General features: G+C 46.5%; 1 protein-coding gene and 1 long non-coding RNA gene across 2 annotated transcripts in view; both read right to left on the bottom strand.

The window, feature by feature from the left end:
* LOC119860060 (solute carrier family 22 member 5-like) overlaps window positions 1–7,364 on the bottom strand; it is a 50,863-nt gene extending 43,499 nt beyond the window's left edge. The window contains exon 1 of the mRNA XM_038413235.2: window positions 6,874–7,364. Coding sequence (XP_038269163.1) covers window positions 6,874–7,266 — 393 coding nt within the window. The 5' untranslated portion in view covers window positions 7,267–7,364. The remainder of the gene's footprint in view (window positions 1–6,873) is intronic.
* On the bottom strand, window positions 1,940–6,617 carry LOC122455585. Its single transcript, XR_006273894.1, has 3 exons — window positions 6,535–6,617; window positions 4,411–6,275; window positions 1,940–4,263 (listed from the first exon to the last, which is right to left on the bottom strand). It is a non-coding gene; the product is annotated as an uncharacterized LOC122455585 (long non-coding RNA).
* Window positions 7,365–19,025: the final 11,661 nt, after the last annotated feature.

The raw sequence follows: 19,025 nt of genomic DNA, 5'->3' as shown, positions 1-19,025 counted from the left end.
TTGGCACTGGTGAGGCCTGAGCTGGAGAACTGGATCCAGTTCTGGATGCTGCACTTAAGAAAAATGTGGACAAATTGGAGACAGTCCAGAGGAGAGCAACAAAAATGATAAGGTTTAGAAAACCTGACCTATGAGGAACTGTTAAAAAAAAAAAAAACTGGGCAAGTTTAGTTTTGAGAAAAGCAGACTGAGGGGCAAACTGATACGCTTTCAGGTATGTTAAGGGCTATTATTAAAAAAAAAACAAAACAAAACAGGAATAATGCATTCATCATATTCACTTAATGTAGAGCAAGACCAGCAAGGGAGATTTAGGTTAGATATTCAGAAATCTTCCTAACTAGAAGGAAAGTTAAGCACTGGAATAGGCTTCTAGGAGAGGTTGTGGAATCCCCATCATAGGATGTCCAACCTGCTCTTAAAAACAACAAACAGATTGGACAAATATCTGGCAGGGATGGTCGAAGTTTACATGGTCCTGCCTCAGGACAAGAGGCTGGGCTAGATGACCTCTTGCGATGCTTTATAGCCCTACATTTCTATGATCCGATATTGTAGAATCAAAGAGCTCCTTCAAGTGCAATTCCTTTTTAAAAAGTGCTTATTTAACAATGATATTGTGGGCCTCTTAAGGACTTAAAAGATCAAGTCAATTTCTAGTATACAAGTCAGGGGTCGGCAACCTATGGCACGCGATCCCATTTTCAATGGCACGGGGTGCCGGCAGGCAGCAGGGTGCCATTAAAAATTCGACCCGGCCCTGCCCGCTCTTCTCCGCTCCCCACCCCCTCCGGCAGGGGCAAGGTGCAGAAGCTTGATCCTGCCGGCTCCCCTGCCTCTTCCCACAGTGTGCTGGGTCCCTGCCCCTCCTCCTCCTCCTCCTCTGTCCCTGCCAGCCATCAGCTGATGGCCCTTGGGAGGGAGGAGCTGAGTCAGCCTGCTAGCTGCTAAGAAGCAGGGGCAGGGCCTTGGGGAAGTGGGGCATATCCCTTCCTGCCCCCTGCTGTGAGCACTCCACGACCCCAGCCCACACCCCACACCCACACCCCCAGCCCTCTGCCCTGCAGCCCTGCACACTCCCAAGGCCCCTGCCCTGAGCCCTATACCCCCCTCACACACACCAGCCCTCCGCTTGACTCCTTCACCCCTCCCCCACAACCCCAGCCCTGACTCTGGCACCCCCATACATACCCAGGCCCCCACACCCTATGCCCTGATTCTTGCACCACCTCAAATCCCCACCCCCACCCTGAGCACCAAATGGGAGCTCCTGCACCTCTCCCCCCCACATTCCCACCTGCACCCCTCCCACCAAATGGGAGCTGCTGAGGTAAGCGCTCCATACCCAAACCTCCTGCCCCAACCCTGAGTCCCCTCCATTCTAGCTCCTGGCCAGACCCTGCCTCCCAACCCCCAGCCTGCTCCTTTGCCCCCAGCCCTGTGCTCAGTGCACTCCCACCCTCAGCTCAGTGCAGAGAGAGAGGGAGGAAGAGAATGGCCAGAACTAGGGAGAAGGTAGGTACCCACTGTATGTGGGTAGGGCCAGGACCTCAGACCGGCAGCAGGCTGAGCGGGTCCGGCAGCCGGGATCCCGGCTGGCAGGAGCCGGCGGATGGAACCCCTGAGCGGCAGCGGGCTGAGCCACTCAGCCAGCTGCCGGTCTGGGGTTCTGGCTGCCGGCCCCTTGCCAGTCAGGGTCCCTGCTGCAGGCCCTGCTCAGCCCGCTGCCGGCATAGGTGAACGAAACCCCAGACCAGCAGCGGGCTGAGCGGGCCAGCGGCGTAAGATCAACCTTTTTATTTAATTTTAAATGAAGCTTCTTAAACATTTTGAAAACCTTGTTTATTTTACAATATAACAATAGTTTAGTTATATAATATAGAGACTTATAGAGAGAGACCTTCTAAAAAACATTAAAATGTATTACCGGCATGTAAAACCTTAAATTAAAGTGAATAAATGAAGACTCTGCACACCACTTCTGAAAGGTTGCAGTCCCCTGATATAAGTAAACAGGATGTCTTTTCAAATTGTGGGCATATTCAGTCTGTAATTTGAAATCCAAGATAAATGATTTTCTTGCTCTGACATGACCAGTAACAAAGATTCTGAAATCAGGACTTTCATTAGATTTCCTCATCTTCATTTGTTAGTAGCTATCCCAATCAATACATCCGTTCTCTGTGTATAGTCAGTATCATATCTGCTCATTTTTCTGACATAAGTGCGGACTGCTTTTCACTTCTGATTGCCCTGCAGAAGTAGCCTAGCTATGAAAGAAAGCTTAACTAAAGTCTTGTCTACACAGGGACATTCAGGAAAATTAATCCAAATTAACAAAAGGTTGATTAGTTAAATGGCATTAAACCCATGTGGACACACTCATTCTACCCTTAATTCTGTTTATCTTAATTACAAATTAATACACAGAAAGAGCACATGTATTAAGAAAGCTGGTAACATGTGAAGAGGAGGAAATCTAATGAGAGTCCTGACATGACTTTTGGTATGCTAAACCACCACTATAACATGCATGAAGACATCAGTAAATATTTAACTTGGTAGAGAAAGCTTTGATTTGAACTTCAGCCACTGGTTCCATTGTTATATAAACAAGGCCCGTGCAGTTTCATTAATCTCTCCTGTTTACTCTTTAAAAAAAGTAAAACTTGAATACCTGGAACTTATGTGCATTGCTGGTCTATACTTCCGTGGGCAACTCCAACTGTTGGTACCATTGTCTCCACTTTCCCACACATCTCCTGTAATTTGTTTCATATGAGCTCTACAAAGGTGCAGGGGTCTGCCTGCATAGAGCTAATTACATGATCAGGGCCCTACATTGTCAATGTTGGGGGGCAGGGACGGTCTCTTACTATAGGTTTGTACAGTGCCCAGCACAATAGGATACCAATACTGAGTAAGGCCATGGGGCACTACTGTAATTCCAATAACAACAACCAGAAGAAGAACAGAGAGAGGTAGGCTTACAATAAAGTATCTTTTTTTTTTTAAAGTCAAATAATGCTTGCATTTTGTTAAAGGAACAAACAAAAATGTACAATCTTGCCCTAATCACTTGATTTCAAAATTCCCACTAGTGTAAATTCTGTAACAGGATATTAAAAACAAAAAAAACCACACACCTGAAAAATTTAAGGATGAACACACAAGTATCATAATTTTACGTCATATACCACCTGGCATGCAGCAATTACTCCTACCATCTTAACACTTAGAAAGTGGCTGAACGGAGGTTTTCAGAATAGCAGACCAGAAGTTGAGCACATTTTAAATTGGCCAAAATATGTAAGACCATTGCATTATCCAAGACAAGTCTACTTCCTCTTTGAAATAGAATGAGACAAAGGGACTGTAGAGGAGGAACAGTGGCAAATTCTGCTCCCAGTTACACCTGCTCAATGCCACTGAAGACAGCAGGGTTTAACAGATGTAACTGGAAGAGGAATTTAGCCCTTCATTTAATTATCACATCTCTAAGTGTTTTAAGAGCCATATATCACTTTTTATTACCGTTTCATTCTGCCACTTACTTGCATAAAAAAGGAATAAGAATTACATACATGGATGTTTTCTTGAAGTTTTATTCACCTCTCCACTTACAGTGTTTGAAATGACTCACAAATAAAAAGCAGTTACAGTATGCATAAAATGATCAAATATACCAGCATCTCTAACTACAACTTTCTGTTATTAAATGTACACTAGGAAGACTGACATGAGAAAGAGGGATTTGCTTTTAGATAAGGAAGAACAGAAAGGCATTTTAACCTGCTTCTGCTCCTTAAAGACTGTCACATAAGTGAGGGCCTTTACTGTGGTCATGTGATACGAGACAGAAGATGCTTCAGGCAACATTTTTTTTTTTTTCCTTCTAGATTTCAGTTAAATCCAGATCTGGGACAAAGGTCCTCTTGGCCATCTTGACAAGTCAGAGAGAGATATGCAGCTAAACATGAGATTAATGAATCATAAAAGGGCAGGAATGAGCCAACAGATTAGAGAGTTAAACAAATTTAACATTGAAAACCTGTAAGTGGGTGAAAGGCCACAGCTCTTGCAAAACACACCCAGAAGCATAAACATTCGTAAAAGAAGTCATGATGCATGAAGTCTGGGACTGCCAAGTTAACTCCTGCATGCACAGGGATCAGGCATACAAAAATATAGTTTCAAACAAAATATCAGCCAAACTGTACAGACAGTGTGTTTTCTTGAAATTCGTGTCACACACTGTATCAGCTTCCTTTATTCTTACAAAATGCATCCGATGAAGTGAGCTGTAGCTCACTAAAGCTTATGCTCTAATAAATTTGTTAGTCTCTAAGGTGCCAAAAGTACTCCTTTACTTTTTGCGAATACAGACTAACACGGCTGCTACTCTGAAACCTGTCTTTATTCTTACAGTTTGTTACCAGACTCTCCAGCTTTCTGAAGTTTAAAATTCAGCCAGTTTAATTTGCAATTGGGCTGAAACTCAGTACATGGTTTTGTCAGCAAGAAGACAAATTATAGGCTGAAACCATGTCTAAATCACCCAGCCATTGAGCTTTGAAGCATTCAGAATAAAAACAAATACAATGTCATGTGAACTGAAATAATTTTAGAGACTCCATTTTTTATGTTCTCTACAATAGTTTAGGCCTTTGCAATAGTGCTTTTGGGCAGTGTCCAGATGCAGTTCTCTTGAAAGAAGTTCAGAACAGTTAAGTATCTAAAGCAGATCTTAAAAAGCAATTTAGGTGATGCATCAGTGCTGAAAGGTGAAAGCTGGGATGGAGATGACAAAACTTCACTAAAATCAGCTGTGAAAATCATTCAAGCCTCAGTCACTACCGAAGCTCAGCAACAGTTGTCAACAACCAATTAAAGTTTTGCCCTGTCTACACTGGCGTGAAAAATCATCATAGGCCCATTTAAAAAAAAAAAACAAAAAACCCTCATGTGCCAAATATAATACTGGGACAGCAAACTCCTAAGCCACTGAAGTATGCAGGTTACATCAAAAGAGGCTCACACTGCCTTTGTTACAGCAATCTCCTAGGCACTGCTGCAGAGAAGCACAATGGTGCATGTAGTTCCTGCTATTTATTTTTCAAAAGGTCTCTTCAGTTTCTTGTAGAAGCTTTCAGCAGGGGAAAAATACCACAAGAGCTTGACAGACAAATTTACATATGATGGGGGGGGGGGGGAAACAAACAAACAGAAACTTACACAGTATCACTGTTCTCTCTCATAGCCACATTTCCAGTAGCTTAAATAGAAATGACAACTTTTTTTTCTTCCAAGTCTCTCCTTCAGCAATAGCTTCCTACACTAATCTGAACTCTTGTCCTGTATATTTTAATAATCTACATTAAACTGTATGCTCTCCAGTGCACACACTTTGGCATTCCAAATTATTTTAAAAACAGCATGTACATTTAAGACACAATATAAAAACAGGCAGGCTACAGAAGTATAGGTTCCTTTGCAAACACCTATCTAGGTCTTCAGTTAAGAAAGACACATCAGCAAAGCCCAGCACAAACTTCTCTATGCAAAGTGGCTTGCTTCACTAGGGAATGTCCAATTTATTTTAATATGAACATTTGGTAGGCATGTCTGATTTCATAAATATGTAATCAGAAGTTTCACTTGATTTAATAAGATCACCAAAAACAATGTCTGGGTTTTGTAAAAAGTCTCTGTAATTTGATAGCACCCTGTTACATGGAGAGAGCTGATGACTGTATTACCGTATAATGTTTCTCTAAACAAAAGCTCACTGTTGTAATGATTTTAGTTTGATCTCTGATATTTACATAGCAATGATTAGTTAACCTGTTAAAACTTTCTAAAGAAAGGCAATATATTCAGTGACCTGAACAGTCAGAGAAAAGTCAAAAGGGGAAAGTGTAGGGTTGATGTAGCTACAGTAAGCAACTCAAGATGAACAGGTCCCCAGAGTAATGTGCCCAGTATTGGATATGCAATCCCAAAAGTGTGTAGGTAGTGGGCTTCAACCTAGAGGACAGGTGTATTTATGGCCCTGCAGCCTCCTCTCCTGCAAGCATCCCTATTGTTATTAGGCAACTATGGGCCCACTTTTCCCCTTCCACCAAGTTTCAGAGCTCCCATCCACTCCACATCTCAACTGAAGCAGTAGCTACTGGAGTCAGTAGGCACCACCTCCCACATCCTGTGACAGAGGGACTGACGAGGGTAGAATTCTGTCCCATGTCATGTGTCAGGGACTAGGAAGCAAAGCACATCTCTCATATTTGCAAAAAGAAAAAGGAGGACTTGTGGCACCTTAGACTAACAAATGTATTTGAGCATAAGCTTTCGTGAGCTACAGCTCACTTCATCGGATGCATTCGGTGGAAAATACAGTGGGGAGATTTCCACCTAATGCATCCGATGAAGTGAGCTGTAGCTCACGAAAGCTTATGCTCTAATAAATTTGTTAGTCTCTAAGGTGCCACAAGTCCTCCTTTTCTTTTTGCAAATACAGACTAACACGGCTCCTACTCTGAAATCTCTCGGTATTATTGATCATTTATGCACCAAAATCAGCACATCATCAACGTGGCATGGCAGGCTAGTCCCCAGTGGTTACCCCTTACCCCAGCCCTCCAAACTCCTACACTGGCCCCACGTTGTTGGCACTCCCCTTCCCGGCCCCCAATCGCCACCATCTCCCACCCTGGGCACCCCACTCCCGGTGCGCCCCCCCCCACATCCCTCCCAGCAGCATCCCACCGCTTGGCCCCACCCCCCAGCCTTCTCCCCATCTCCATCACCCCAAGACCCCTTCACTCCCCACCCCTCTCGTCCCTGGCCCCCAGGGCGGCCCCCGCCCGGGCGCACCTCGGTGACGATGGTGGAGAGGTAGAGCTCCCGGCTGTACTCCCAGCCGTCCAGGCACTTCTCCTGCTCCAGCTGACTCAGGTCCACGTCCCGGCCGGGCTGCAGCCCCAGCGCGGAGAAATTGGCCAGCGACTCCAGGCGGTAGCGGCGGCACCGGCTGGGCCCCTCCCGGCCGCCCCGCAGCTCGCGGGGGATGCTGGCGTTGAGCCACTCGCGGCTCAGGTTGGCGCTGGGGGGCACCCGGCAGCGGTGCTCGGGGGCGCCGGCCAGGAAGACGATGGAGAGCCCGGTGAAGCCATTGGGGACGATGCTGGCGCTGAGCAGGAGGAAGATGAGGCGCTGGAAGGGGCCCCACTCGCCCAGGAAGGCGGTGAGCCCCTCGTAGTCCTGCATGGCGCGAGCAGCGGCGCCCGGGGGGCCAGGGCTGACGGGGGGGGGGGGGCGGCGGCGGCGGCTACACGCGGCCCCTTCTGGCGCGTAGAGGGAGCGGCCGCCGGAGAAGTAGCGGCGGGAGGGGGGTGGGGCTTGGCAGGCGCTGGCTCAGGGCGGCCCGCCCCCGCGCGGCTCCGAGCCCTGGCGCTGCCCATCCTGGGGGGCGCGGCCGAGCCCCGCTCCGCTGCTGAGCCGGTCCCTGGGGCAGCCGCGAACCCGGCGCGCTGGGGAGACGTCCGGCTTCCAGAGCCCCAGGCCGGCAAAGGGGCGCGATAGCCGGTGGCAGCCCGGCAGGGGCTCCAGCCGCAGGCGGGGGCGGTGACGCGGCCTGTCTTCGCCGTGCTGAAGGGGAGCAGCCGGGCCCTGCAGCCACAGGGATTGGCCCTGGGTAGGGGGCAAGATACAGCCCCTGGTTTGTGTAATAGATCTGGCGTCTTTCCCGCGTCCTGCTCCCATTTGGCCTGAATCTCCTGAGCTGTAGCTCACGAAAGCTTATGCTCTAATAAATTTGTTAGTCTCTAAGGTGCCACAAGTCCTCCTGTTCTTCCTCCGTGTGTGGCCGTTTGCCCCCCGTGCAAAGTAAGGTCCCGGTCTAGGTCCACTGTGCAGGTTCAACCAGCCTGGGGGGGCCACTTCTCCCCTGAAGCGTTTACAGTCTAGTTTAATGACAGGTTTCAGAGTAGCAGCCCTCTTAGTCTGTATCCGCAAAAAGGAAAGGAGGACTTGTGGCACCTTAGAGACTAACCCGTTTGTTTGAGCATAAGCTTTCGTGAGCTACAGCTCACTGCATCGGATGCATTCGGTGGAAAATACAGAGGGGAGATTGATATACACACACAGAGAACGTGAAACAATGGGTTTATCATACACACTGTAAGGAGAGTGATCACTTAAGATAAGCCATCACCAGCAGCAGGGGGGGGGAGAGGAGGAAAACCTTTCATGGTGATGATCAAGGTGGGCCATTTCCAGCAGTTGACAAGAACGTCTGAGGAACAGTGGGGCCTGGGGTGGGGGGGAGAAATAACATGGGGAAATAGTTTTACTTTGTGTAATGACTCATCCATTCCCTAAGCCTAAGTTAATTGTGTCCAGTTTGCAAATTAATTCCAATTCAGGAGTCTGTTTTTGAAGTTTTTTTTGTTGAAGGATAGCCACTCTCAGGTCTGTAATCGAGTGACCGGAGAGATTGAAGTGTTCTCCGACTGGTTTTTGAATGTTATAATTCTTGACATCTGATTTGTGTCCATTCCTTCCTTTACGTAGAGACTGTCCAGTTTGGCCAATGTACATGGCAGAGGGGCATTGCTGGCGCATGATGGCATATATCATACTGGTAGATGTGCAGGTGAACGAGCCTCTGATAGTGTGGCTGATGTGATTAGGCCCTATGATGGTGTCCCCTGAATAGATATGTGGACAGAGTTGGCAACGGGCTTTGTTGCAAGGATAGGTTCCTGGGTTAGTGGTTCTGTTGTGTGGTGTAACAAATGGGAGAATAATGGAGGAAAGATGAGGAGAGCGGAGACAGCTCAAGACAATGTGCTTTAACAGGAGATGACCATAAAATGCCTACAACATGCACGATACATCTGGCACATCCCAGCCTGCCATACACTGTCTACGTGGTGCACCATGCTAACCCGCATTAGCAGTTCGTTAATGGGCTTTGATCTAGTCCTCTCTGAAAGGAGATTCCATCTGCTTTGAGCTAGTCCTCTCTGAAAAGAGACTCCCCTCCGAGTGAATCCATCTGGGTGTTAATCTGAAGGGTGCCCTAGGATACAGGAGGAAGCGGCACCAGGCCAGAAGGGGGATCTCTAATATGAGGCTGGAGGGGGGGCATGTAATACATGGGTGGAACAAGGGGGGATAGTAGAGGGGGACTGAAGCCTGGACACAGAGTCCAGGCCAGGACTCAGAGGGAGATGAAGACACGGGAAAGATGGGGTGGGGTTCAGAACACAGTGTGGGACAAATGGAGTGGGGGGACTAGAACATGGGGAGGGGCAGATGGGTGGGGAAGGCTAGGAATATGGGACAGGGAGCAGACCACAGGGCAGATGGGGTGGGGAATGGGGCAGGATGCTAGAGAAGGGGGCCTACAGTATGGGGTGGGAGAACCCCAGGGACAGATAGGATCGGGGCATAGGACTCAGTGGATCAGTAGCCTGGAGTAGGAACAGTGAGTGGGGATGGCAGCAGACTCCAGTAGTTCAGGGGCAGACGAGGTGGGAGATAGATGCAGGGGCAGTACCCTGGGTGCCATATGAGTGATTTAGTGCATCTGCCCTCCCCTGAAATGAATGGCACATTCCATGGACCACACATGTAATTCAACAGGGCTGGGTTGCCTATAGTAACACTAATCTGAGATATTTATAGAGCATTGCAGAAGACCCTTCCTGCGGCTGCTGCAGGCCTAATTTCCTATGATGTAGTTCCTCAAAAACCATTCATGGCAACTGACACAGAATCATAGACTTTAAGGTCAGAAGAGACCATTATGATCATTTAGTCTGACCTCCTGCTCAACGCAGGTCATGGAATCTCACCCACCAACTCCTGTAACAAACCCCTAACTTATGTCTGAACTACTGAAGTCCTCAAATCGTGGTTTAAAGACTTCAAGGTGCAGAGAATCCTTCAGCAAGTGACCCATGCCCCAGGCTGCATAGGAAGGCGAAAAACTCCCAGGGCCTCTGCCAATCTGCCCTGGGGGAGAATTCCTTCCCGACCCCAAACACAGCGGTACAGCCAAACCCTGAGCATGTGGGCAAGACCCACCAGCCAGACACCCAGGAAAGAACCCCCTCTTTGCAGCAACCCAGATCCCACCCCATCCAACATCCACCACAGGCCATTGGGCATATCTACCGCTAGTAGTCAAAGATCAACCAATTGCCAAAATCAGGCTATCCCATCATATCATCTTCTCCATAAACTTATCGAGCTTTGTTTTGAAGCCAGATATGTCATCTGCCCCCACTGCTTCCCCTGGAAGGCTGCCCCAGAACTTCACTCCTCCGATGGCCAGAAACCCCCGTCCAATCTCAAGTCTAAACCTCCCGATGGCCAGTCCACATCCACCTGCTCCCGTGTCCACACTGGCACCGAGCTCAAACAATTCTTCTCCCTCCATGGTATCCATTCCCCCGATACATTCACAGATAGCAATCATATCTCCCCTCAACCCTCTCCTAGCCAGGCCAAACAAGCCAAGCTCCTCGAGTCTCCCCCCACAAGACAGGTTTTCCATTCCTCGGACCATCCCAGTAGCCCCTCTCTGTACCTGCTCCAGTCAGAATCCATCCCCCTCAAACACGGGAGACCAGAACTGCACACAACGCTCCAGATGAGGCCTCACCAGTGCCCTGCACAACGGTACCAAGACCTCCCCATCTCTACTGGAAACACCTTGCCCGATGCATTCCAAGACCGCACCAGCCCTCCCCACAGCCATATCACATTGGCGGCCCACATAAGCTGCCATGGAGCAAAACCAAATAAACCTTGAAGTGTTGCGCAGCTATTTGCAATCTTATCCACAGTTCTCATTTACAGTATCTGAGTCAAAGGTAAAGCAGCCTCACGTAGCAGTGAAACATGGTCACCCAAGTGGCTAATCAAAGTTTGGGCCCTGGAAATGTTCCATTTGGGAGTAGAAATCAGTGATAGATATTGCTTAAAAAAACCTTTGTGACTCTGAATGCAGAAAGTATCAAATAGCAGGAAACAGATTTTTTTGCTCAGAGCCCCAAGAACACAGTTTTCAGCCTGAACCTCTGACCCAAGAAATCTCTCCCTAGGTTTCTTCCAGGGTCAGACCCTGCTTTCAGCTGCTCCTCGTGACTAGGCTGTCTCTGCTCATGCATGCACATATCCAAAACAATACTCAGCAAAATTCTGAGTTTTGCCTATTCAGTCCAAAAATTTCTGGGCAGGTTGGTTCACAACCTCCCTTTTGTTTTAGGTTGAGGGCTTGTGATTAATTTATCCTGGTAGTTATGTTAATTGAAGAGTGTGTTACACTCAAAGAAGTTTGTGATGTAAGCAGTCACTACTTCTCAGCATACCAGTATTTTATCTCAGACAGCAATAACACAGCTCTCTGATGAAAATTTAACTTTTACCAGGTAATAAAACTAAACTTTAAGAACCTGTATTTACATAGAGTTAAAATTTACACGAAAGGTCACAAAGTCAAGGAAAAGAAGAACTAAGAAGCAGACTTATCACCTTACTAGATATTCCACCAAGTATATGATTCAGAGTGGGTCTATGCCAGCAGATCTAATAAGGGTAGATTCCACAAGGAAAGCCGAGGCTGTAGCACTTCAGCGTAGAGTCACTACAGCCACGGGAGAGATTCTCCCAATGGCATAGTTAATCCATCTCGCTGAGAGACGGTAGCTATGTTGATAGAAGAATTCTTTCGCCAACCTACCGCTGTCTACAACGGGGGACAGGTCTGCTTAACTATGTTGCTCAGGTATGTGTGTTTTTTTCACAGCCCTGAGCGACGTAGCTGGGTCAACTTAACTTTTGAATGTAGGCCGAGCCGAACCCTGCCGCTCTGCTCTGTTGGTGTGTTAAAGGTAAAACAGGGTATTTTTTACTCAGCCACTGTCCCCCAAAAGGACCAAGAGTCAGAATTTCTCCCTAAGGCTCCAGAAAATGCTAAGAAAGGAGACAGGCGGCTGAACTTCCTCAAACACCATGGCCCCATAGAGTGTGGTTTTTCCAGCCGGCAGTTTGTACAGTCATCGCCCCACAGCTGGCTGCGTTCAGTAGCATTAAACAGCCCAAGTTCCAGGACATTCCTACTTTTTTTTAAAGGAGCAGCAGAGCATACTGCACCATGTGGTAGCCTCAGCTTTCCTTGTGGAATCTACCCTTATTAGATCTGCTTGTCCCCCACTTTGTTGGTTAGGGCAGAATTTGGCCTCAGCATTCTAAATCTCAGGAAGAAAAGGAGTACTTGTGGCACCTTAGAGACTAACAAATTTATTTGAGCATAAGCTTTCGTGAAGTGAGCACAAGCTCACGAAAGCTTATGCTCAAATAAATTTGTTAGTCTCTAAGGTGCCACAAGTTCTCCTTTTCTTTTTGCGAATACAGACTAACATGGCTGCTACTCTGAAACCTAAATCTCAGGGTTTGTCTAGATTGGCAATTTACAGCGCTGCAACTTTCTTGCTCAGAGGTGTGAAAAAACAGTGCACCAGTGCTAGGAGCCGTGCTCCCAGCAGTGGTAGCTATTCCCCTTGTTGGGGTGATTTTTTATAGCGCTGGGAGAGGTCTTTCCCAGCACTATGCTGTGACTACACAGCCACAATAAAGCGCGACAGCACTTTGACGTTGCCAGTGAAGACGAGCCCTAATACAATAGGTAAGGCTCAACAGAGTGGGCTAAGAAAAGGCTCATACTCTTAGCTGAGTTGCCTTGCTTCTAAGTTTAAATCAGACCCTGGGCATGACCTTTTTATGGTAGTACTGTATTTAAAAAAGGGTGCCTGTAAGTCTTTTAGAATAATTACTTAAAACATAGACTAAAACACCACCTAGGGCTTCAAGCACAGGGATTCTGGTCTGTTCAGGGCTCGTAAAAAAAAAAAAATCAGCACAGGTTTGTGGCTTGGTCTTTCCTGAGTTTATCTACAATGCTGCTGTCTGTGAAGGTGAGCAGCTGTTCCAGGTGCAGATTTTATTTGCTTATTTTTAATTTTATTTCCCATTTGGGAACTTATCCCTATGATTCTGCTTTAAGAGGAGGAGTGAAATTTGGCTCAGGGATTGCTCCAAAAATATTGCAGGGGATGAGGACTCTACCTGCTGTCAAAAAGAGGACAAGGCTTGTCATCTCTTCTGTGTAGGCGCCATATGACCAAAATAGGTTTGCATTTCCCCTGGAGAGTCCAGCCTAGCATATCAGTAGTGAATCTCTGTGAGCCTGTTACTGAGGTGGAAGCAGGGGACTGAGTCCAGCAGCCCTGTAGCACTCCTTCCAACTGGAACCTGAGTAGGGGGTGGAGACGGAGGAGGTAACTGAGCTGCACACCCAGCATAGGATCTAGACACAATCTTTCTTAGTTTTGCTGAGATTCTCTGCTGGCTCTGTTGGTACATCCAAACCCTGATCAGGGGAGGGGAAAGGGAGGGTTCTACAGGGGGAGGCATGGCAGCACCACTCTTGGAATCTGCAGGGTTTGAAGCAGGCCTGGGCCTTTTAGTTCCTTGTGTTGGTTTTCCCAATCCTGCCTGCCCCCTTTTCTTCTGGAGGGCAGGGCACTGAGGCAACCCCACCCACAATAGGCTGCTGAAATAGTGCCTGAACCTTGCTCCTGGAGCCAAAATTTTCCTGCCAGGCTCTTTTCCTGCGGTCTTGCCTTCTCAAGGGTAAACTGCATTCTGACCCCAGTGTTGGCTAAGCTCCCCAATGAGACATTATTCAACGAGGACGAGGAGGAAGCAGGAGACCTTTCCTTTTGCCTTTGTCTTTCTCAATCTGACTCTCTCTCTGAAGCCTGCAGCATCTGCTATAAGTGCCTCAGAGCAGGAAGTGGAGCTGAGGGGAGAGTCTCCTCAAAAGTCAAACGCAGCCCCAAGACATGGCTTGGAATTAGACAAATCGTTGAGCTGAATTTTAGTCTGACATTTGGAATAAAGGGTTGGAATTTCCCCAGACCGAAGTACTCATTGTAGTGGAGCTGTGGACCTTAGCACAATGAGGAAAGAGATGTTGTCTGAGCCCTTAAAGGCCCCTGTAGACTTTGCACAAGAGTGCTTTCATGGGTGGATGGTTTTGCATGCATGGTCCCTCTTAACTTAAAATCCCACTGTTTAAAGGGCTTCTCTCTCTGAAAAAGATAGTGGTACACAAATCTGTTTCATGCAGGTATATGGAGCGGTGGTTCCTGAGAATGGGTGCCCAGGCAACTCAGTTCCCGGCTCTTAGTACTCTAGTGGGGAACATTTCAGAAAGTTGAGGCTAATCAGAGAAGTAGAGATTTAACCCTGCCTGCCCCTGCCCGACTCCACAGAAAGGAATACCAGATGGCAAGTTGAAGCAGTCCCTGAAGTAGAACAGGAGAGAATATCACTTTGCGAGTGCTAGCTGGTGCTGAGGCAAGGTCAAGAGCTGCCCTCAGGAGCCTTGCAGCAATTTGCAGGACTGTCACTCAGCCCTGTCTGTTGTTGGACCCCCAGACTGGTGGCAGGCTCTTTCATGCTGAGACCAAAGGATTACCCACAGCTTGGGTCAAAATGAATTTACTGGACATTATTCCCAGGATGTATTTAATGGAGCTGTGCAAGAATCACAGGCACAGTTTTGTCCCATTCCCAGTACTTATCAACCCACAGAAATGCTGATATATGGAGGAAACCAGCCATCTACTTCAGATAGTAGGGAAACAACCCATTCCCCGTAAAGGGCTGTACCCTCTCTTATCCTTAGTCTCAGAGAATCAGAGATAAATGACAATATAGCTCTGTCTGAAACATCTGAAAAAGGTCTTAAACAAGGCTTATCTTTGCTGTCCCATTTTCTCAACTTCGGTCATTAACATTTTATCAGGCAAATGCTTCTAGGATCATAGGAGTGTTAATATTAGCTTTAAGGATGAAGGAAATTCCCTTTCATCTCTTCCTGGGCATTTCTGTACAAGAGAAAGCAGAAACAAACAGAATGAGACAGCTTCCGGCTTATCTTGGTTTCACATTAGACACAATGAATAGATGTGGTACCAGGGAAATCAGTCACAGAGTATCAGGCAGAAGATCTCATCTCAGAGGAATGTAAACAGAAGACAAAAACAGCCAAAAAGGAAACAAGTGCAGTTACAGAAACAAAAATCCAATCTGTATTGGAACCTTTTGGAAACACTTGTCTCATGCAATGATGTACTTAAAAAATAATAGCACCTAGATCTCAAAGCACTTTATAAAGAAAATCAGTATCATTATCCCAGTTTTACAGATGGGGAAACTGAGGCACTGAGCAGACCAAAGTTCATATGCAATTTATCCAGTTATTTCCCCCTCCTCTCCCGCATCTCATTCTATTACATCTGTTCATATTTAAAAAGATGATCTTGCTTCTCACAATGGAGACATATAGTATAGAGACAAAATGTATGAGACTTTACCTGAAAAATGACTTTAAGTGGTATGTTCCATAAATCCAGCCCACTTTAAAAATGAAGGGATCATTCCAAGTCAGGACAGTGATGAAAATTGACATCCAAAGCTTCAGGTTTATGTCATTAGGGGAAACTGTACCCATGCTCACGCTGTTGGAGAAACTTTGTGTTAACTATACTTGCAAAAAACAAATCGAGTCTCATTTAGGAAAGCCAGATAGAACTAGCCCAGCTGTGGCAGTAATCTCAATTGAATGGAACTTGAGGGGTGGTGCATTTCCCTGCTGCTTGTAACTAACAGGTCTTGTTCTGCCCCCAAGATGTAAGCAGGCTGAAATCACCTATTGTAGCAGATCTTATCACACAAAGGGAATTTTCAGGTAATTTTGCATACATTTCCCCAGTATATTGTGCTTCACTTTTCTCATTTGTAAAGTCTGTGGAATAGTCATAGAAAACTCAAAAGTGTGGAGAACATATGAATGTACCTAAATCATTCACAGGCAGTCTGTATGTTCCAGTGATCTCCAAGGGTAGTAGGACATGACCAGGTGCCTGATTCTGTGAACATGTACATGTAAAGACTTGGGAAATTGGGCCCTGGTAGAGTCCCTCTGTGTGTATTACACCAAACAGCAACCATACAAAAACTGCAGATTGAGGACTTGGAATGGAAGACAACATTTTAAAATGAGTGCAGGTACAAAATGACTTCACCTGTTTGATGACATCCAGCATGTAACTCAAACGTTACTGTACATCTCTCAATGTGCAGGTTACCTTAAAAATAAACAGTCCTCTTCTGTTTTTAAAGAGCCTTATAGACTGCAAATTTTAGAACACGAAGCAGTGAGTTACAGGAACTCAACTAAAGCAGCTTCACAGGCTTTCAAAGAAATAGTACAAGGCTCACATCATGCAAGGAAATTGTTTAAAAATTTACTCAAGTTGCCCCTCTGCTCCCCAACCCATTTCCTGCCAACTGCTGACAATTTCATCAGGCTTTTAAACAGGAAATGCTAGTTTTTAGTGGTATAAGCCCTACTCCATACTTTGACGTTCATTAAGATGCCCAATTTCAAACTCCTATTGCAGATAGGATCAAAAAACAAGTCTGCCATGGCTTAACTGGTATATTGGGTTCTGGTTTGGACTTTAATGTCAGGTTGATGCTGCAAATTTATTTAACTCTTTCAGTGATCTTAGTTTACAAGTCTATTCAATTAGAGTTTTACTTTTGCTTCTGTAGGATTGATGTCTGATTCCCGTACTGCTTTCTGGGACAGAGTGCCAGACATTAATAAAGTATAAGTATGGGTATGGTGTTCTACTACTAAACTGAACCATATTTTTTAAAATTCTAGACTAAAAAGTCCCAACTAGAACAGTTACTTACTCTACAGTAACTGTGGTTCTTTGAGATGTTATAGTCAGTGTGGATCCCAATGTAGAGGTGCAAATGCCTCATGCCTATGAGATGGGACCTTTTTGAGTAGCAGCATCTGTTGGGGCCCCAGCATGTGCCTTGTGCCACCTCATGTGCAAGGGTATAAAGGGAACAGCAGCTGCAACCCTGACCCAGTTCCCTTGCAGTTGAAACTGCATAACTGTCATAACTAAGGACTCAGGGATGGAAAGTAGGTTGTGGGATCCACACCAAAGTACACTGTGAAGAACCACAGTTATTCCATGGTAAGTAACCATTCTTTCTTCTTCGAGTATGTGTCAGCGTGGATCCTGCTGTTGGTGACGGGCAAACAGTAACCTCCTTGGACGGTGGGAGTGAGGTGTTCTAGCTGTATCAAATAGTGATTGGAGTTACTGCTGTCCCAAACTTGGTATCTGCCCTGGCACCCATGTCAAGTGCATAATGTTTCAGGAAAGTCACTGGATTACTCCTCATTGCAGATGTCCAAGACTGGAGCATTTCTGAAGCAGGTGTTAGATGAAGCCTGTGCTCTGGTGAAGTGTGCCTTGATGTTAGAAGAGAAAGGCTCATCTGGCAGCTAATGGCAAGTATGAATGCAGTGTGTGATCCATTTGGACATTCTCCATGGTAAGATAGCTTGGTGTTTGGACAGGCCAGATACAGACACAAAGAGGCAGGTAGAAAGACAAAAGGACTTGGGCCCAGTAAGGTAATACAGTAACACTCTGGATTCATCCAGGGTGTGCCGTTTCTTCTCAGAAAGCAGCTTTGGGAAGAAGATTACCTTGTCAGTCAATTGATTTAGGTGAAAATCTGAGACCACCTTAAGCGTGAACTTGGGGAGTGGTCTGAGCACCACCTGTCTCTATGAAAGATTGTATAATGTGCTCCAGCCATGAGAGCCTGGAGTTCACTGACTCTCCGAGTTGAGGGGGTGACTCCCAGAGAGACCATTTTAATGGTAAGGTGGTGCATCAAACATTCTGGCAGTGGTTCTGAGGGAGGCTGCATAAGCTTCAGGTGACTGACAGTGAGGTCCCAAAGGAGAGCTGGGTCTCCAAACAGAGGTTAAGACTTTTGATACTGTGGGATGTGAGAAGATCAAGTGTGACACACCTGGTGGAGTTCTCTCCAGAGGCTTTGCATTGTCTGTTCTTTATGAGAAGACACTGAGCTCTGCCTGGAGCCTCTGTGCTGTTGATGCCAGACTGTGTGTTAAAGCAGACACTTATGATCTCAGATGATATAGGTGTCAGGTGCAGTGCTGGCGCTGATGCCAGTACTAGCTCCTTTCTTGGTACCATCTTTTCTGCACTGGTCTTGGGTGTAGCCTGTCTTCTGGATAACACTGGCTTATCCACTAGCAGGATTTGAGAGCTTGTCTTCTCAGGGTCTGATGAGACATTCATAGATTGTGCCAAAAAGTGACGTTTGAGCCTTGTGTCTTGTGACTTACATGTCCTAGCAAAAAATGACAGACACACTGACCACCTGCCAGGTATGTGCAATTCCCCTAGGTAGAAAGGCAACTTCTGTGTCTATCTTATGAGTATTAGTCGATCACAGGATGGGCATGGCTTGAAGCGTGCAGGTTGAGTTTACCATGCTAAGGAACCCTGTACAGGAGGCCTTCCAGGATGTGCAGGGGAGAGAAGGGGCAGGGTCTAGCCATTCTCATTTGGTCAAGATGGCTAGACCCCCTTCCTCTCCTCCCCCCTGCCAGTATATTGGTCAAAGATAAAGGTAGCAAAGGAGTTCTGAAGAATTCAGAAGGTTTGTGGTAAGGTTTAGCTAAAGCTAAGAGCTAGTGGTCGGACACTCACCAGATTCCATCTTACCGCCCAGGCAGTAAGAGGGAACTGAGGGAGGGTCGCAGCTACTCTGCCCTTTATGCCATTGTACAGAAGCCCAAGGAGGCCAGAGTGTGTACATGGGCCTGATAGACACTGTTACTCCAAGATTTCTGGTCATGTGCACTTGGCATACTGACATGTACTCAAAGCAACAGCAACATTTTTCACAACCTTATTTATGTCACAGTGATTAAGCTTATTGTGATAAGAGTTCTGAACTTTGGTCAGTACCATTATAAAACCTAACTACAGAAAACTCCTATCTACTAAAAGTTGAAAAGCCTTCCTCTTTTG

The sequence above is a fragment of the Dermochelys coriacea genome, chromosome 8, assembly GCF_009764565.3.
Source record: "Dermochelys coriacea isolate rDerCor1 chromosome 8, rDerCor1.pri.v4, whole genome shotgun sequence".
NCBI classification, from domain to species: domain Eukaryota; kingdom Metazoa; phylum Chordata; order Testudines; family Dermochelyidae; genus Dermochelys; species Dermochelys coriacea.
This window is presented reverse-complemented; position numbering and strand designations above follow the sequence as displayed.